Source organism: Sphaeramia orbicularis, chromosome 19, assembly GCF_902148855.1.
Source record: "Sphaeramia orbicularis chromosome 19, fSphaOr1.1, whole genome shotgun sequence".
NCBI classification, from domain to species: domain Eukaryota; kingdom Metazoa; phylum Chordata; class Actinopteri; order Kurtiformes; family Apogonidae; genus Sphaeramia; species Sphaeramia orbicularis.
The window spans coordinates 28,631,355-28,652,008 of record NC_043975.1 but is presented as its reverse complement, the minus strand read 5'-3'; the positions used below and the strand labels follow the sequence as shown (position 1 = coordinate 28,652,008).

Genomic DNA, 20,654 nt, shown 5'->3' with positions numbered 1-20,654 from the left:
CACATGCACTGGTGTAACTGGTCAGTGTGGTTGCAACTTGTTAAACAATAACCAGTAAAAATAAATCTGAGGTTTCATGTTTGCGCAACAGCTTTTGGGGTTTTGTAAAACAAACTTACTGAACGATACACATGCAATGATTACTGAAGGAGCAAAGTGTGCGTTAACATTGAGTGTATTATCATATGAAGTCATTTCTGATAGGTCTGCCTTAAGCAGGTCTAACCTTCAGTCTTGAGCTTGTATTTAATTTTGGTGTTAAATTCACTGGTGGGACAGGTAAGATGTGTCCAAAACAAGTTGGACAACATACAGACTGACAGACACCACTTATCATCACGTATGCAACAGAAGCGGGTGGAGGAAAGATGGTATGCTGTTCTTTTCAGCTGGTTCTGACCTGATGAGCTTATTATTTATTTAACAAGCGCATGGGAAGCATCACATAAAGCTCTCTCTGGAGTCCTGTGCGGCCTTGCTGCAGGGGTTATGATCTTTCAATCGCGGTTGAAGAATGGACTCTAACGAGGAGACTGGATCCCGTCTCTCGGTGTAAACATTACACCGCTCGATAATGACAAAAGAAAGACTGACTCAGGCAGCAATGTAACACTTGTGGAGAGGCTTCAGAGAGCATTGACAGCTCAAGGACTGCCCGTGCATGGGCACCAAGACGGACGAGGAAACCCCGAGGATCAGGGCCTCCTGTCCGGATGACACCAGCACCAGCCAGCCACACTGCTCTTCTTAGCTAGCATTAGCTAAGCTAACCAATGTCTTCCTTGGATTTGATATAATTTTAAATGGGTAACTTAGTTGCAACAGTTTTCTTTGAGGTGTGTGGGACTGGTGGTCGATAAGGGCTCTGCTGTCGCCGGATGGACGGACACGAGTGTGAGTGACAGTGGAAACTGCTAAAGGTTTTCCAGGTGAGACCACCTTTAATGCAGACACCGTTAGCCTGCTAGATAACTTAGCGCTAGTTAAGGTAACCTACCATACACTTTTAGCTGTTGGCTATCTGCACCATCCTAGCTACTACTAACCTTGCCCAAACTTATACTATTAAACCGTGGATGATTATTTAACAGTGCATGACATCTTTTCGTTATTAAATGTCATCAGGTTTCTATTAGCATAATAGCCTTTGTGTTGTTATCCAGCTAACCAAGTTAGCCGAGTTTGACAACGACCGCACCTTGTTGTCAATCATAAACATTAACTTAATGGAGTCATTTTTATAAACTGCTTTGAAGTCAGTTCATATGAAGCATGCATGACTAAATAATAAAGTTAGGTAGGTTTGGGTTTTGTAATGAAAGTTAGTCTAATCAATATAGTGTCGCTAGCTAGGTAACGTATACTGGTTAGTAGTGTTTTAAGTTGAAAGGCTGGTGCAAAATCAACAAACGGTGGAAGACTCCGGGTGCAGAGTAAATTTATTATGTTTGTTTAAAAATGTTTATTTGTTTTTTGTCACTGTCATCACTATAAAATGTCGCTTAGTTTTATGTCCTCCGATTAATCCAGTGTTAGCTGATGGATGTCCTGTCAGGTAGGGCTTCCCTTTAGTTACTAAAGGAAGTCGGTCTGTCATTTTATATAGTTAATATGACCATGTGAAAGAAAAAACCAGATTCACTGAAATAATAATCTGACTTTTGACTAAATGTGTTAGTATTTTGTGTTTGTAATATCTTATGGAAATGTTGGATAGACTTCATCATCAGTAATGAGCTCATTGAGATCATTTTTTTTTACTCCCTAGTGCACTAGCTTTTTAACACAGTGGTGTAGAAAGTGGCATCTCATCACATTTGAGTTGGGTTAGGTCTCCCTCCTGATCAGCAGGAATGTCAAATGTTATCAGATGCTAATGTGTTCCTCTCTGCCTGCCCATGAGTGAGATTCCTTGCTCATGTGAAAATAACTCAGCTTATCAAGTTGTTCACAGACATAACCATTTCATTATTGTTTGTCCTTTTTTCTAGGCATGATGGAGGGAATACATAGCCAGGCTATAAGCCTGGATCCACGCAGGCAGGAACTGCTTGAGGCTCGCTTTACTGGAGTTGGTGTAGCCAAGGTTGGCACTTCTTCAGTTAAATAAAAAATAAACTAGAAACTATAATGAATTGAGAGTATTTTGGAGAGAAAATATGTATATATTGATTTTGCACATGTTGCATTTCGTCTTATCCCTGCCGCAGAAATGTTATATATATATTGTTGCTTCAGGTTTCCCTGCAGGCAAACACCCCATATCCTCACTCATGTTTGTGTGTGCATGCAAATGTGATCTGTCTGTCAAGTCTCTTGTGTTACTTCTTCAGTTTAGAAAGACTCTTTAGGAAGTCTTCTCTATTTCAAGTATCCACTGATGCTCTGTGTGCAGGAGTTTCCCTGAGCTGAAGCTAAAACAAGACCAGCTCTGTCTTGGCTGACATGGGAGCTGGCCAGCAGCTCTTTGTTTCAGTGGAGACTAGTGACACTGAAATGGCACCGCAGCTGAAGCTTACAGCATAGGCTGTGTGTTATGCTGCAACCCTGCTGTTGAACTGGATATGGCTATGTGTGGGTGCGCATGTGAGAAAATGGCAACCCCTGACAAAGCAATCATTCTTGCTTCTGCCTGCAGTGTGCCCTGAAATGTACTGTGAAGTCTGTTAACTGTAATAATAAAGTGGAGATAAAATATGTTTATTAGAATGGTTAAATTACCATTCAAGATTCATATGTACTAGAAGAGGAAAAAAACTGAGAATTTGTCAACTGTATGTGTGACCTTGAGCAGTAGAAAGCTGACAGGCCTTAAGACCATTAGCCTTGTGCACCAATTAGCATGCTGTCTCCTCCTGGTTTCATCAGGCTGTGCAGCTGGCCATGAACAATGTGCACATAACAAGGCTAATGTAACTAACTGTACATGAACTAAAGATAAACAGAGAGGATGCATATTGCATTATCACATTACAATGATGGTCTTGTACAAACATGTTCTAACTGAATATAAACATATAATGATTAAGTTTAGACCTTTAACTGTTTGACATGTGCTGAAGCAATTATTGCAGAAATAAACAGTGGATACCAGTTGGCGTAAGTTGTCAGGAAAAAATGTGGAAAATCTACATTTTAATATGATGATAGGACATTAGCCTTATTTGAAAAGAACCTGAATATGGTGAGGTCTCTGAAGTCTCTAATTTCCAGGTGTACTAAGAAGTACCAAATTTAAATAAAAGATCTCTATCTCTTAAAAACCAAAAGACGAGTATTTCTTAAGAATAGCAGATGACTAATCAATCACATGTACTGTCTTTTCTTTTTGCCAGAGTTCCGCCAACAGTGAATCATCCAACCAGTCTCTGTGCAGCGCGGGGTCACTGAGTGACAAGGAACTTGAGGTTAGTAAAGTGAAAGAATCAGAAAAGATGAAAACTGACAGTGCCATGATCCTCAGGCTCCATCTGTTGGTGGTATCCCCAGCAATTGTTTTGCACAAGCTTTTTTGCATTGTTGTTAACAGTTTTTACATTTGCAGAAAGTACACCCATTTTACTCACAAGTACAGAACTTCATTTTGTAAACCATTATGTCTTAGTCCTTATGTTAATGGTTGTGGTCAAACATTAAATGAATTATGCTGCATTTTTGCTTATGTTAGACACCAGAGAAGAAGGTCAGTGAGCCGAGAAGCAGGAAGAGAAAAAGTGACATCTATGACAGCAACAGCCAGGGTAAGTCCTATCTACTAGTTCTTAACCTTAAGTTATGTTTAATGAGTGCAAAATTGGCATTTTCAACAAAAATAGCACTCTGCATTCAGAACTATGGAACCACCCTGGGCTGTCTTAAGTATTTATGGTTGCAAACAGTGAAAAATGCAGTTCTTTAAATACACAAACTTCATGAATGGCTGTAAGGTTTAGATATCATTATTTCTAATATTTGTGCTTATGAAAAAATATATTTGGTTGCTTTTAATTACTTGTGTAATTATTTTGTAGGAAAAGGAAGAGGGCACAAAATAAGTGATTATTTTGAGGTGAGTATAAACTGTATTTCCACTGTATATTTTCCCCCTGTTCTGTCCACTGTGCTGTGTTTCACATCACGCTGACTCTTGAAGTTTCACACCCTTCTTTTGACTGTTCTAGCATGATTCTTATTAAATAACACCTCTTTCTCCTTTGGCTCTGTACTCTTTCTGCGCTATGACTAGTTTGCTGGTAGCAGTGGCTCTGGTACCAGTCCGGCCCGGGGCATCCCCATGCTGGTGCGATCCTCTCCACAGCACTCACTGTCTAATCCACCGGTGAGCACCACCGACCATCTCCTCTGCTCTCTGTCCCTCTCCTGCTTTGGCTCTTTCTTCTTCCAATGTGAAATCAACCTGTTTTGTTGGTTTTTGTAGATTTGTAAAATTTTTCATCCTTTATTAGGTAAATTTTTTTTTATTTTTATCATTTGAACAAAACAAGCAATGGGTTACAAAGTGGATTGATTACAGTGTGGAATGTGGAAATGTTTTCATCCATGTAATGTCCTGCAGTCTTTGTTATTACCTTAACCCACTTTGTCTTTCCTTCACTTTCTGTTTCTCTGAATTATAGTTTCAGCATGGCAGTCCTTCATCCACAGGCTCAGCCCTCACAGACACTTCATCTTGCTGCTCCGTTAAAACCCTTCGCATGCACTCCTGCTCACACAAAGCCATACAGGTAACAAACGTACTGGCGATTGAAGATTTTAAGGATTGCAGTTCAGCTACTGTTTCAACACATTTGTAGATTTTAAATTTGTTATTGTATACTCAAGTAGAATTTGAAAAACTTGCATGGATGATAACCTTACGACTTGTCTGCCATTTTGACCCCGCGGCCAGCTTCTGGCCGAAGGGGTATTGTAATCATTTTGTCGTCTGTCTGTCCATTCAACGACATAAACACATCTGAAGAATGCATTGAGATATCTGCACCAAATTTATACTGTAGATGCATCTTGGCATGGCGCAGAAGTCTATTGAAAATAGGTGACCTTGACCTGCTTTTCAAGGTCAAATGGCCTTGTGCAGTTATAATATCTGAGTACTTTCAAATATAAATATGTATGTAATAAATTTGCTGGAGACCTCGGGGAAGACCTAGGACACGCTGGAGAGACGATGTCTCTTGGCTGTCCTGGGAACGCCTCAGGGTCCCCCCGGAAGAGCTGGAAGAGGTGTCTGGGGAGAGGGAAGTCTGGGCGTCCCTGCTTAGACTGTTGCCCCCGTGACCCGGCCCCGGATAAAGCAGCAGATAATGGATGGATGGATGTAATAAATTTAACACAAAGACAGACTAATTTATAGGGCAGTAACTTTCAATAGAATCTTACACTGTATTTGGCCGAGGGGTATTAAAAGTGCACAGCATGTTATGTTATAAAACTGCAGAAGTTGACATGTGCACATCCAGCCTTCTCTGTTGTTTACAATTGGTGGCATTCAACAGAAATGTCTAATTTTGATTTGTAGTGATAATGTGTTTTGTCAGTTTCAGAGTAGTTTGTGTGAGATGAAATGTTTTGGCTTATTCTTGTCTTCTTCTGCAGTCAGAACTAACGCTGCTTAAGCTGACAGCACTGGAGAATGACAAGAACTCTGACCTGGAGAAGAAAGAGGGGAGGATAGATGACCTGCTGAGGGTAAGATAACAAAAGGGCATCAAAACAGGAGCTCTACAAATGTGGAATGTAGAGTAGAGATGCTACGTGCACAGTTTTACATCTTAGTGGTCTAATAAGGACATATGTCACACAGAGTCAAGTACAGTTCTAAATATAATACAGTTTTTAGGCCATTTCCTCAATAACCACTAAGATGAGACAACTGTTTAAACCAGTTGTCACAACAGCTGAAGCAGGTCATCTTCACTTGTCAGGTTGTGACAAATTATGACTGATAACATAGCTAAGTTTCAAATGGAGTTACTTTTTTGTGCAGATGTCAGTAAATACCTTGTTTTAATTAGAATTGGATGTCAGAGCTGTAAGGTGTGTTTTCACAGGCAAACTGTGACTTGAGGCGGCAGGTTGACGAGCAGCAGAAAATGCTGGAGCGTTACAAGGAACGGCTTAATAAGTGTGTGACCATGAGCAAGAAGCTTCTAATTGAGAAGGTCAGTGTTCATAATGTAAATATGTTTATGGAAGAGCGATGGCCTGTCTTATGACTTATTACCTGCATGAACAATACTCTTTATCTTTCTTTGGTAGTCAAAGCAGGAGAAAATGGCTTGCAGGGACAAGAGCATGCAGGACCGCCTTCGTCTGGGTCATTTCACCACTGTACGCCATGGAGCCTCCTTCACTGAGCAGTGGACCGATGGATTCGCCTTTCAGAACCTCATCAAGTCAGCGTGCAAATAAGACACAATTTAACAAATCTCTGAATCTTATCCATCCCACCTACGTGAACATGCATAATGGTTGTTATTGCACATTTCAGGCAGCAAGAGCGAATCAACTCGCAGAGGGAGGACATTGAGAGGCAGAGGAAGCTGTTGGGAAAGAGGAAACCTCCTTCGGCAACACAGACACCTTCACCCAACCTGGAACAGAACAAACGAAAGAGCAGAAGCAACGGACAGGAGAATGAAACGTAAGATTACTAACAAGAGGAGATGTTGTAGAGTAACAAGCCCTTTAGGATAAGGTCACTGTGGTGAATTTTATATATTATAATTTTTGGGGAATGCACTGCCACTAATTTTAAGCATAAAGAGTCTGACTTTCTTGTAATTGTGGATCCAAAAACAATCTCGAAGTTAAAAGGCATTTTGGTCAAGTTCAGCCAAAAACAACACTTGATTAGTCTTAAAAAAGATAGGTTTATCCGCTAAATGGCAAATAATACAATAACAGTCATAAATACTGGTATAGATATCTTCCTTTTAAACATGTCCTTAAAAGTCCTATTCCTCCACATTACAAACTCCGTACAGAGTGGATGCACAAAGAGAAATGTGCTGTGGTAATCTTGTTTCTTTTGTCTGTGGGTGAGTAGGTCACTGTATTACATGCAGTAGTTCATTGTCAGACCTGAGACAGGCACCAGTGATGGGGCAAAATAATGGCTAAAAGGTTAAAGGTTAATTTGCTTTATTATCCCCGAAGGGAAATTTGGTCTCTGCATTTTACTGATCATGATCCATGCACAGTACCTAGCATTAGCGTAGCATTATATAGCACACATCAGGAGCAGTGAGCTGCCATTAAAGGCACTCAGGGACCAACTTCAGATCTTCATAAACCTTCTTGGTGGAAGTGTTAACCACTGTGCCACAGGTGTCAAACATGTGGGCCTAAACTGACCCACCATAAGGTCTAACCCAGCCCTTGGGATGAATTTGTGAAATGTGAAAATTGTACTTAAGATGTTAACCATCAATTGAGTTCAGGAGCCAAATTCAGCCCAATCCAGTCCCAAATGGGTCAGACCAGTAAAATACTATCATAATAACCTATAAATACTGACAAATCCAAGTTTCTGTCTTTGTGTTAGTGTAAAACAAAAAGGAAAATTTTATGAAAATGTTTACCTCTACAAACTATTTTTTCACAAAAAATGCGAATAACATGAACAAGAAAGGCACTCAGAGAGCGCAGACCTCTGCCAAGACAGATCTGTGTTGCCGCCCCCCCCCCCCCCCCCATCTCCACCAAAATTTAATCATTTCTTCCTTGTGCCAGTATCAACATTTCCTGAAAATTTCATGAAAATCCGTCCATAACTTTTTGAATTGTCTTGCTAACAAACACGCAAACACACAAAGCAAAATGATCACAATACCCCCTGGCAGAGGTAAATATGAACAACCTGAAATGTCTTGAGAGAAATAAATGTAATTTGACCAATATTCTGCCTGTTACTAAATATTTTGTGTATTTGTGTATATGAGACATAATATTGTTAAAAACTGCAGTTATTTTTCTTATTCATGTTATTCACATTTTTAAGGATAGTTTGTAGATGTAAACATTTTCATAATAACGCTGTTATCTTACTGGTCCGGCCCATTTCACATCATATTGGGCTAAATGTGGCCCCTGAACTAAAATGAGTTTGACATCCCTGCACTACGCCATTACGGCGCCCTAATCTAAAAATTTAACTTAAACTGTACTATATAGAATACAGTTACGCTTCAATATTATCTGAGGGATCACACTGTCCACACTTTCGTCTTTTAGAAATAAGCAATTCTCTCATGGCTCCAAAATTTTTGCCATCTACTGACCAAAATAGTGTTTTCAAGTGGGGTTGTTTGGCTTGTGTGCAGTGCAAATCATGCTCTGTGGCAGAGTTGGGCTATGAACTCTCCAATATCATCAGCACAGTGTTGTTTAAGAATCGGTGACTCACTTCAACTTGACCTGCAGTTCAGTTTAAACCATGCAGAGTAGTGTAATGGGACTTCTGTCTATCATGCGTACAGTGCCATGGGCCAGACCTATATGAGATCAACCGATATGCAACTGCATATTCATTTTCATAATCAGATATCTGTTTTTGTTTGCAATGCAAATATATAATCACCTGTAGAATATTTGATGGCAGTCATGTTTTGTTTCCTCATGTCTACTAAAGGTAATCCACAGCTTACTCTTTAATTTTTCTTCATAAACTAGTCTGTTGCCCTTTAATCTTACACAGGTTGTCGCTTGCTGAATATCACGAGCAAGAGGAAATTTTTAAACTTCGAATCGGTCATCTAAAAAAGGTACCAGGTTACTATTTATCACACGTTCCTCTTTTTGACACAGTGAATGAAATAAGTCATAGATGCATGTGGTCATTTGTAGGAAGAAGCTGAGATCCAATCAGAGCTGGAGCATTTGGAGCGAGTGAGGAACCTGCACATTCGGGAGCTTAAGAGAATCCATAACGAGGACAACTCACAGTATGTTCCATCTGTTTAACCTGTCCCACTGACACCTCTAAAATGTGCTTTTTAATGTAATAAAGGAGTATGAAAAGGCCAGATGATTGAAGCAGCGTCTTGTCTTGTAGATTTAAAGACCACCCCACACTGAATGACAGATACCTGCTGTTACATTTACTTGGAAAAGGTGGCTTTAGTGAAGTTTACAAGGTAAGTGAATTTAGATTTGTCAGCTCCAGTTTGTCAACCCTTTTTGCCTCTTTTCTTGGACTCGTAACTTGATGTCTGATGTTCTGTTTCCAGGCATTTGATTTGACGGAGCAAAGATATGTGGCCATTAAAATTCACCAGCTCAACAAGAACTGGAGGGAAGAGAAGAAGGAAAACTATCACAGGTGAGTCAGAACCTCTGGCCTTTTCTCTAATGCATTTTAAACCGGTTATCAGTGAATATAAGTGCTCTTATTTCTGACATCTTTAAAATTGACCTTCATCTTTATGTGTCTTTCCAGGCATGCCTGTCGAGAGTATAGAATCCACAAAGAGCTTGACCACCCCAGAATAGTCAAACTCTATGACTACTTCTCACTTGACACAGACTCGTAAGTGCACAACATGAATATATAAATCCTGCTTATTGAACCCATACGATACTCAGTTGTTTGATCATTTAATTTTACTTTGTATATATCCTGTATTGCCTGTATATATATCCTTATTTGTTGTATATATCTCTCATCATAGTTAGCTTTTGTATATTTCAGTAGTTCTTGTAGTACTTCAGTAACATTTATATTTAATATTTTATTCTGGAGATTTTTGCAATTGCCTACATTTTTCTTTGGTATTTTGTGCGATATTTTTATACTGTCCTTTTTGCACTAAGTGTTTTTGCTGCTAAACTGATTTTTATCGTTTATGTGACAGTGACAATAAAGATCTATTCTATTCATTGAGGCTCTTAAGCATCATCTGATTCAAGTCAAGAGCAGTCTGGTCGGGTTTAGTGCAGTTACAGCAGATTTTAATGAAGAAATGTTACTTTAATATCTCAGAATGAATATTTTATTGACCACATTGTGCACATAAACATACACTACCACATCTAAAGTGTTCTTATGTTATCTTTATCTCCTCTAGATTCTGCACAGTACTGGAGTACTGTGAAGGCAATGATTTGGACTTTTACTTGAAGCAGAATAAGCTGATGACGGAGAAAGAAGGGCGCTCTATTGTCATGCAGATTGTCAACGCCCTCAAGTACCTCAACCAGATTCGACCACCCATCATCCACTACGACCTCAAGCCTGGTAGGTTCAGTTTATCATCATGTATTCATTCAACTTTATAGGATGGTAACAATCTAAATTGGTGTTGACAACCTATAAATCCAACTTCATTTTTGGCTAAAACTTCAGATTTTTTCATTTTAATTAAATATCTGTACATTTCTGTTTGGAAAGTATACACTTGGATGTGTCACAGTTCATTTACTTGAATGTTTCCTGTTTTTCGCTTAGGAAACATCCTGTTGGTTAACGGCACAGCTTGTGGAGAGATTAAGATCACAGACTTTGGCCTGTCCAAGATCATGGATGATGACAGTTACAGCTCTGCAGACGGCATGGAGCTGACCTCACAAGGAGCAGGAACCTACTGGTACAGACACAGCTCACTTGGAAAATTATGAATGGACTGGTGAGAGTGTGTACAGAGACAAATGGTGTTTAAGTATGAAGATGTGACCGTGGCTTCTTGCAGGTACCTCCCTCCTGAGTGCTTTGTGGTGGGGAAGGAGCCCCCCAAAATATCCAACAAGGTGGATGTTTGGTCAGTAGGAGTCATCTTCTACCAGACCTTATATGGACGCAAGGTAATAACAGACCTAGAATCCAGTTTTTTTTTTTTTTTTTTTAATAATTTTTTCCTCTTTGAAGTTATTAAGTGACCTGTCTCTCAATACTGCACCTTTTGTATTTTTCCAGCCGTTTGGACATAACCAATCACAGCAGGATATCCTTCAAGAAAACACCATACTCAAAGCCACAGAGGTTCAGTTTCCCCCGAAACCTGTGGTCACCACAGAAGCTAAGGTCTGATTTTTTTTTTTAATGATCCAAGAAAGTTTTATGAATCCCATTAAATGATCTGCATTTATGTACCTTACAAATATATGCACTTACTGTTTAGTCCTATGATATAAATCCTGCGTAAAAACAACTCTCCTTTAGATATCTATAAAAACATTTCTCAGAGTGTAGATTATTTTCCTATTATGAGAATAAAATAACATTCTTGCTAGTAAGCATAGTATTAAGATTTCTGCAACTTTGATTGTATCTTATCTAAAAAAAAAAAAATACAAGTGGGTATTTTAGCATTGAAAAGCTAGACTGGCTATACTGTCTTTCCAAAAAAAATTCCATGTTAGATACTATCCAGTTGACATGAGTCATAACAATATTCATTTAAGTAGGGCAAATTGATTTACAGATCTGCAATATATATCCAGTCTAGCTATTAAGTGTTACAACACTTGAAATAGACCTCCAGCCTTCACTGAACATCCATATTTTATCTGAAAGTAGTTGCTGACTATGTAGACTGAACCAAACAGGATGATCATGGAAGTCATATAAACCCTTAAACTTCAGCAGTTCAGACATAAAAGATAGTGATTGTAGAAATGAGAGGATTGAGTGTTTTTCTATGTTTGCCCCCTCAGGCTTTCATTCGCCGTTGCCTAGCTTACCACAAAGAGGACCGTGTAGATGTGCTACAGTTAGCCAGTGACCCCTTCCTAATGCCTCATATTCGAAAGACCCTGGGCAACAGCGCCCCCATGCCACCTCCCGTTCCCTCCACCTCGAGCTGTTACAGCAGCAGTGCCTCCGACTGACTGAACCTGAGAGTCTGAAATCAAACCCTGAAGAGGCGCCCGGTGAAGACAAGGCCACATGGAGACGTTGCACACATGAAACTCCTCTTCCCTTGGTGCAAGAGAGCAGAAAGCATGATGGGACGGAGGGAACGTCAAAGTGTGAATGTAACCAAAATGACAGATGCCGTGGTGGCCACTGTAGCGGTGAAGCTGAAGGGCCGGTCTCTGGCTGTGGGCTCAGCAGAACCCAAAGATTTGCCCATATGCATGCACTAACACAAAAACTGGCTCATTTAAAGGGGGCTTCTCTTACATGATAAATAGTAAAAGCACCCGAAAAATTGCACACCTGAAAGGCTGAGAAGTTCGCCATGTGTGGAGGATCATCTGCCACTGTGGAAGGTGTTGAAGAAAAACCATTACTGACATTTCACCCCCATCCTGCTTGAAATGCATCAAACTATTTTCAGAACTATAGTGGTCACTTTCAAACATGTATCTCTATATGGGTTGAAGCTGGGGCTTTAAAGAAGGGCTCCTACAGTGACGACTAGTGACTGATGACCAAAGTTCAAGGCTCCTCCTGCCTTGTTTACATGGCACCATAAGGGGTTCATAAATGACTTGACACAGAAGAGGGCTGATTCTGGAAAGATTTGCTGGTTTTGACCTATTTTGAATATTTTACTGGATAACTGGAAGTCAGCTTCTTATTTCAATTGTTAAGTCCATATTTTTTCATGAAATTTCCCCCCTTAAATGTTCTTTTGTTAACCTTATGAGGGGGCTAGCTATGAATGAGTGTTGTAATGAGAGATAAGATTCTTAACAGAAATAATAATGAAACCATTAAAAAACATTTAAGCACTTCTGTGTTACATGTATGTCTGTCAAGAATATTATCAAACAGGTTTTCACACCATAAAACTTATTAAATCTAACGTGGAACCTTTGAGGCAGGCAAATTTTCAGTAACGACTGTATGATGTCGAAGAAAAGAATTTAAAGTGGCTGTAACAGTGTGCCTCTAATTATAAACAGTTTGCCTGCAGGGAAGCAAGCTAACAAGAAAACTGCATTCAAGGTTAATGCAATACTGTCGTACTCCTGTGGAATACCAAATTGTTTATTAACAGTCTCATGTTGTCCATAATAATCACATAATCTCAAAGCTTACAACTGGGAGACTGACAAATGTATTCTCAGAACTACATAGTTATGTGAACATTATGCAGTGTAACAGTAGACAAAGTGTTTAGAGATGTAATATATAAAGGACATTCAGGTCTAAGAGGAGAACGTCTAAGCAGTGTCATCTCAGAAAATGCTAAGTAATAAACACCTATAACAAAGTTGTATCCTTCTGCATTTGAGAGTAGATTACAACAGACTGTCTTTGCTCCATCTTTTCTGCACTAAAAATCCTGATAAGACTTTTAGATGGTGCAGACATAACCAGTTTTTCCTGTATGTGAGTCTTTGGATATGAAATGACCAATCCGGTTACCAGATCAGGGGTGTGTGGCTACAGGTCAGAGTCCAGATCCCAAAGCAACAGTCCAGCAGGTTTATCTGTTATAGAACTGTGAAGTGACCCAGGCTAGTCCCCACTTCAGGTTGGTGAGCATGAACTTGAGCGCCTTGGTCCACTGCTCCTCAGAGTTGAACTGGGTTTTGATTGAATACGAGCCTCCACTGCCGCCCGTGTCCTCGATCTTGCCCTTATCCACATCCATCCTGTGAGAAGAAACCAACAACTACTTATAGGCTTCACATCTTGTGTGTTGCATAAATCCAAATCTGTTAATATTTTTACACAGTCTGATGGTAAATTAATAGAGGTTTAAAAGAGTCCTAATACAGAGCTGAGAGATGTGCCTCTGAACATACACCAGGTCAATTGAACCACGAAGAAAGTAGAATCTGTTCCCTTTCAAATGAGGCCCGATACATGCACACCAAACCATTTACCCTATCCTTTAACCTCCTGAGACCCAGGAAAATAACATTTTTTGGCTTTTTTTTTTTTTTTTACATTAAGTAATTGCCTTGATTGGAAACTGCATAATCCAAAAGTTTTTTCTGATAATTTTTTAATGGACTGTCCTTTGCAGCGGACAATGTTTTGTTTGTTTTTTCTTTTTTTTTTTTTTTTCAGCAAAGCTCTTGTCCTCTACAGAGGATAAAAATTCATTGCTGGGTGGGTTTCAGGAGGATATTAGGGTTGGATATCCATGAAAAGAGTGATTTTAAAACTGCAACCCTACTAAGTTTGACCTAAAACGTCAACATGACTACCAGTCTAAAATACACTAGTGGCCCCTAGAGACTGAACTGCTCACTACACACCACATGCTGACAAAATGGTTACAAAAAAAAAAGTTTATCCTGAGGGTGACGATAGAGGCCATTAAGTCAATGAACTCAAAAGAATGTGTTCCCCATTTGGGGCATAATTGTACTCATTAAATTTAATGGCAATTTGCGTATTAGAATATCAAATACATCATGTGAGAACAGGACATAAAGACCCAGGGGTGGTACTAACTAAAGGTCCGTCATCCAAAATGGAACAGACACTCGAATACACTCATTTAATTTCAGCATTTCTATAACGTTACAGTGGTGGTTATGAACAGGCAAAATTTTGATCTAATGGTCAAAAATCACCTTAGAATATGGGAAAAGGTGGCGCCTACATCCTATTAACAACACTGATCCAAATGGTAACCACTGGCAAATGTTACTAATTAAATCATTGCACTTGACAGACTGAAAGATGTGACTACTCCTACAGTATGCAACTCCTTACACAAGGTCTTCAGCAGTACAGAGGACAGAAGGGGGAGTGCTTTGTTGGACAGAGGCTGGATATAGGGTGAAAGTAGGACACTAGAGGTGACTTTTGGTTGTACTGTGAGCTTAGTTGCATGTTTAACTATGAGCAAATGTTGTTGTGAGAGCCAAGCTTTAAATATTTAAGTGGTTATATATCCACTGGTTTCCCAAATGCCTTATTTAGCTGAATGGAATAATCAAGGCAGACATTCCTTAAGCTCCTCTAGAGTAAGTCGATGTAATGGTTTAAAATTAACATTTGCGCTTCATGAATATTTACATCTTCATCTTTAAATACTTCTCTAAATGAACACAGAAAAGACATGCAGCCAACAGGGATATGCACACATGGAGCTGGTCTGCATATATCTGACCTGTATGGAAGGCAGAAGCCAGTGTCTCCTTTTTCAACCTCCTCTTTGAACTGCTGAACACAGTCCAGAAAGGCCACCATGGCATGGTCGAATTTATTGTCCCAGAAAAACCTCAGGCCACCAGAGCAGTACAGTGGAAGCTCCTGTGCAAACACAAGACAGACAGGAAGTGCAGATCTGGAGCCTGAAGCAGTGTTTAAATAAAGCTGAGAGACTTGGGCTTATGAAAAAGCCTGTATGAATTACCTTGGACTTGTCTGTCAGTGACTCTAGGTATGAGTGGTTTCCATACGGGACGAGGCGATATCTAAAGACAGAATCAAAAGTCATTAATTTTCTGTTAACCTGAGTAGATTGCAAAGCATAATTATTAAATCCCAAGAATGTAGCAGAAAGACAATTGAGATGCAATGCTAAACTGCAATAGCACCAACGAATTGACTTTATATAACAGAAACAATGTTATGGAGAAGAAAAATATCCCAAATTAATGGCAAAGTGTAATTATATTACAGCCGGACAAAATAAAAAATAAATATTACCACATGGTCTTATGGGCCATAAAGTTTCCTGCCAACATGACATGGCATTCTTGACCAAATATTTCAATGAAAAAGACATTGTGATCATAAGTTTAAGGATTTCTAACCACTGCTTGGTGGAAAAAGACAGATCTTAAAGTGCGTGAAAGTTCATTTATTGTGCACCTCTGGAAGCGCAGTCCCATTTTGTTGGCCAGAGCGTGCAGTAGCAGCACTGTCTGCCCCCAGGCGGCGTTGATCTCGTTCCACTCCACAGGGACGCTGGGAAGTCGACCCAGGCGGAAATTATTGATAGTTCCAAACTGCCCGCTGTGCCTGGACACGGACAAAAACAAGTTATATCACAGTCAAAGGAGCCCACATGAAGTATTTCCATAGCCACTGCTGAATCAGGATTTCTGCAAGTTTGAGCAACTTAAATTCAAAAAATCTACAAGACCATTATGAATGCAATTTAAGACTTATTTCATGGAGGGAAAAAAGTCTGAATAAAATTTGTATTTTGTCCTTTGGTGATGTTCCTGATGAGAATACAGAACAATATTTGGTAGTGGTATACTCAATAAGTTTCCACCAAACATAATGTGCTGTTATTGAATTCCACTGAACTAGTAACATTTGATCAAAGTTGGATTGACAGAATATGCTACATTAAATTCTGACCTGGCTGCATTCGTATTTATTGCGTGATGAATACAAAACTTCCCATAACCTATGTAAAAGTGATACAGAAGTTGAAGCAACTTTATGAAAAGTTACATTAACTTAATAATCCATTTTCTGATTAAAGTCATACTTAAAACACCTGCAGAAACCCTGTGAATGACTGAATAAAACACATGTGATTTCTTCTTAACATACACAACTAAACTACTTCTGTGTGTGTTTACCAGATGTGAAATGTAGCATTGAAGACGTTGGTCTTTTTCAGTCGATCTAGTTGAATCTGGCAGTATCTCATCTGATTGTCAACACTCTTTAGCTCATCATCCAGCTCCAGTTGCTGCCGTTTAAACTCACTGTATTCTTTTTGGTACCTTTAGAACACAGGTGTAGAATCAAACATACCTATTAGGGGCTTTATTCTTCACAATGTCCAACTATGACACATTTATGAGATCACTTACTGTAGCTCTTCTGTGTCCAGCTGCTGAGAGTGGATCCTGCTCTGAGCCAGATCCTGGGCCACAGCAGCCCTCTGTTCCTCCACTGCCTCTAAATCCTGCACCAGAGCTTCCTCCTCTTCCTTAAGCTGCTGCAGCTCTGCCAGCAGGGTCTCCTCTTCTTCCACCTGTAGGTGTGATAGCAGCTCCAGACACTGCCTGTGAACAGTCACAAACAGAATATGTTACCCCATTTGCACTTCATGATATAATGAATAGCATATTGAATTTTTTTTTTTTTTTTGACTCTGTTGGGTGCCGACTCACTTATAATTTTGACATTCATTCTCAGTGATGTTGAGCTGTGTGTCCAGATGGTCCAACAGAGTGTCAGTACATTCCTCACACAGTGGGTGGTCAACATCCGTTTGGCCTGACATGATGTCAAAAAGGTCACTGGTCACCTGAGTAAGAGAGCAACAGGGTCATGTAGTATCACACATATTTTTAACTCTGGTAACACACTGAGATTAGTGTGTGAGTTTTAACAAATGAAGCTATGTTAAAACAGGCTTTACCTTCAGTCTGCGGCTAAGATTTTCCATAGTGCCTCCATCAGATGCTTCGCCAATTAGAGTGAAACTGTTTGCGCTCTCTGTGGACATCATCCTATCATGAAGGACATGATGAAGCAGTTCAGTCAACTTTGTAGACTGCTCTAAAGCCCCTGAGGTCAAGTCTTAGTTGAAATGAGAATCTAATATATAAACTATTCAAATTAGCTTCTACTTTTAAAAGACGTCAAAAGTAGTGCTCACCGTGCAGGAGGAATATATTTTCTGGACACACCATCTTGCTTATTTTCTACAAACGTCTCCTGGTAAAAAACAAAAGTTGAGGCACTATTGTTAATCAAATCTTTCCATACTGAATTAAATTAATTAGTCAAAAGAGATGGATTATTTATTTATCCAATAAAAATACAGAAAGATGAGATATGATAGCCTTTAGTGTATGTTTCCAAAGTTGCAACATTGTGTAAACATGAAACTGCTAAGCTTTAGAATCTTGAGATGGACATTTTCTCTTGTGTTTACCTCCGGTGCTGTCTCCCCTTCACTGCTGTCAGGCTGTTTACTGGGGGTCACAGTCACTACGGGAGCTGGGAAGGACAAAAACATTTTATGGGCAAACAGAACGAACTATATCTTAAGCGCTGAAAATACTGCATGACACTCATGGTTAATGGGTAAAAACAAACATACATACCAATCAGTTCCTGAATAGTGACCCGATCGAGCACATTAAAAGATGTGTCCAGTTTCAGCGGCTGGCAGCACCGCTGACAAACAAAGCTGACTTGCATGGTTGTGCTCGACGACTTGGAACCTTCCATCGCTAAGCTATGATAGACAATATATGTTATTATACAATAAGACATTTGCAAGACCTTACTTTATAAGATAAGAATAAACAGCACACCGTAATGTTGCACTACTGGCTGATTAGCAGGTTATCTGCTTGGCTAAAATGCTACAAAGCTAGCTAGCTAACGCTGCAAAGTATCTGTAATTCTACTCACCACTGCTTCCGGAAAATGAACTAATGAACACTACTGCATAGTAATTCTGAACTGTACACAAATAAATGGAGGAAGTTACGGCTAAATTCTCGATAAGTTCTTTGATGTATTTAACGTGACTCTTTTGCACCTCGAGCTTCCTGTTTCACTTCCTTATTGTTGTTTACGTCCGGTGTGACGTAGTAAAATGACAGTCACGTGGGAAAGCAATTTTGGTAGAAATCCGTCGCACCCTCGCGGTTTGTCGTGTGTTTTATTTGTCCTATTGGCTTGATTTATATTATAAATTCATCTTAAATGGAACATATCGTCCTAAATACAGAAAAGTGTGTCAAAATAAGCATAAATGCCAATTGTTATGGTGAAACAGGGTGCAGTTTACACTCCGACCAGTATGTGGCGCTATGTCTTTACCCGTCATGCACAAACTCAGAAGAAGACAATAGTTGCGGGAAAACTGAAGCAAGTGGTTCCCATGTTGATAACTTCTGAAACTAACAAATATAAGGTAAATGAACATACATTTATTTTTTTTAACAATTGGTAATAGACGTTTACAAAACCAGCTCTAGGTCTTTAGTAGCAGATTTGTCTTTTGACATATTCACGTCGATTGTCTTCATCTTAGAAGTCAGAAAGTCAGCGGTGCTAGCTACTGTAAGTAACCTGCCAAAACCACCGAATGTTCACTGTCTGTCCAGGGTAATGTACGGGTCAGCGTAGTCACTGAGCAAACTGTGTTTTTAACTGTATTGTCTGAGTTGTACTTTTGGAGGATGTTACTGTAGCATAGTATATCATATTTCATCAGAAGTTTGTTTTTATAAGCTGCTTTTAAAGCACAGCTAATAAAGTTAACCACAGATTTAGGAGATTTAGGTTACAGATTGCAAACCAAACTATCACAAATGCAATAACAGACAGATCCTCGGTTATGTTAAGTTATTTTACTCTGGTTTCTGCTCTATGTACATATAAAAGTTTGTTTTTCATTACTGTAGTATAGTGAGTAGGGATGTAACGATATGAAAATTTCATATCACGGTTATTGTGACCAAAATTATCACGATTATCATTATTATCGCAGTATGATTGAAGTTGTGCTCAGAATGTTCAAAAAGTACTGATACACATACTGAAATAATTTAACCAAGTTGTATTTTGGAAAAAAAAAAAAAGATAATTGGCATATTGTACTTTCTGTTGGCAGAAACATTCAAATATTAACCCTTAGTGGTCTGAGCCTATTTTGTCAGTTTTTCAGTACTTTTGATTTTGCCTTTATAGACTATATGAATAAATGTTTACTCTACCCATGTTTGGTATCTGTTTTTTTCAGCACAACTTCATCTATCTCATCTGTCTATTATTTTTTCACTTTAACCTACTATAAAAATATAAAAGGCCAGAAAACACAAAAAAATATAAAATCCGATTTGAAAAATGTATACAGTTTATTGCAATAATAACACACAGATGCTTAACGACCCTTTTCAAAAACTTTAAAAGTGAATATTCGTTCCAAATATTAGGTATATACAATTAAAATTGTAATAAATTAAAATTATACTCAAATATTTGACATAAAAGCAGATCTTTACATAGGCGTTTTCTCCCCTAAAATGCAGTAATCAAACATGGTTATCATGATAATTAGAATTTAAACGGTAATACTAACTGTCTGCAATTTTACCATGGTTTATCGTTATACCAGTAATTGTTACATCCCTAATAGTGACTTACTTTAATTTTACGTTACAGCTATAGTTAGTTTAATTTTCTATTTTTATCTATATTTATATGATTTTACTCCTTTAGGGTAAGTTTTTTTTGTAGGTTTGTCATATTTATATTGCACAGCCTCGTGGACAATTCTTGCATATTGATATATGCCAGAAGACAAATCAGTGACAAATGTGTTTCTATTCATTTATAATCAGTGATCACCATATGACTAGGCCACATGAATAAAACAAAAGCTATACAATGGTATATTGTCATTATGTACTGTATTTTGCAACAAGTTGACAGTGTCTATGAGTAAATCACACACACTGCAGTTTGTCCAGTACAGGCAGTTGACAGTAGTGATATGACTGTATTGTTTAGTATTGTATTTGTATATGTATTGTTTATATTCAGAGTGTGTTCTGTCTTATCATTTGAAAAGCAACATGAAAACCCCAGCACCCAAAGATGTCAAGAAGGGGATTGCAGTACTTTGGGAGACATTGCAATGTCCTATATGGTAAGTCCCATTCAGAACAAAGGATTTGTTAAATATGTAAACCATTCTGTATCAGCTGTAATTGTGGTAATGATGCTCTTCTTTGTTTCACATGCAGCCTGGAATTAATGACTGCTCCTGTATCTACAAAATGTGATCACCAGTTTTGCAAGTAAGGAA

The 20,654-nt window shown here is 38.8% G+C and overlaps 3 protein-coding genes across 4 annotated transcripts in view; 2 read left to right on the top strand and 1 right to left on the bottom strand.

The window, feature by feature from the left end:
- Window positions 1-355: 355 nt before the first annotated feature.
- Window positions 356-12,675, top strand: LOC115439654 (serine/threonine-protein kinase tousled-like 2). 2 transcript variants are annotated; one of them, XM_030163521.1, is made up of 21 exons: window positions 356-929; window positions 1,992-2,086; window positions 3,336-3,407; window positions 3,668-3,740; window positions 4,011-4,048; window positions 4,226-4,318; window positions 4,617-4,724; window positions 5,596-5,688; window positions 6,051-6,161; window positions 6,259-6,395; window positions 6,491-6,643; window positions 8,699-8,765; window positions 8,848-8,945; window positions 9,056-9,137; window positions 9,231-9,322; window positions 9,440-9,529; window positions 10,068-10,237; window positions 10,448-10,586; window positions 10,689-10,800; window positions 10,913-11,020; window positions 11,653-12,675. In XM_030163521.1, exons 2-21 carry the CDS (start codon window positions 1,994-1,996, stop codon window positions 11,824-11,826), a joined length of 2,103 nt encoding a protein of 700 aa, XP_030019381.1. In that variant the 5' UTR covers window positions 356-929; window positions 1,992-1,993; the 3' UTR covers window positions 11,827-12,675. The 2 variants fall into 2 exon arrangements, with proteins under 2 accessions (XP_030019381.1, XP_030019382.1); XM_030163522.1 differs by lacking the exon at window positions 4,226-4,318.
- A 243-nt stretch (window positions 12,676-12,918) lies between these two features.
- becn1 (beclin 1, autophagy related) lies at window positions 12,919-18,414 on the bottom strand. Its single transcript, XM_030163523.1, has 12 exons — window positions 18,248-18,414; window positions 17,935-18,068; window positions 17,763-17,827; window positions 17,484-17,542; window positions 17,244-17,334; window positions 16,993-17,129; window positions 16,690-16,884; window positions 16,453-16,599; window positions 15,728-15,877; window positions 15,267-15,327; window positions 15,021-15,163; window positions 12,919-13,545 (listed from the first exon to the last, which is right to left on the bottom strand). The coding sequence occupies exons 2-12, from the start codon at window positions 18,059-18,061 to the stop codon at window positions 13,377-13,379; spliced, it is 1,344 nt and encodes a 447-aa protein (XP_030019383.1). The 5' UTR covers window positions 18,062-18,068; window positions 18,248-18,414; the 3' UTR covers window positions 12,919-13,376.
- A 272-nt stretch (window positions 18,415-18,686) lies between these two features.
- Window positions 18,687-20,654, top strand: part of LOC115439656 (breast cancer type 1 susceptibility protein homolog) — a 36,016-nt gene continuing 34,048 nt past the window's right edge. The window contains 3 exon segments of the mRNA XM_030163524.1: window positions 18,687-18,755; window positions 20,418-20,495; window positions 20,593-20,646. Of these exon segments, the coding sequence (XP_030019384.1) occupies window positions 20,422-20,495; window positions 20,593-20,646 (128 nt within the window). The 5' untranslated portion in view covers window positions 18,687-18,755; window positions 20,418-20,421.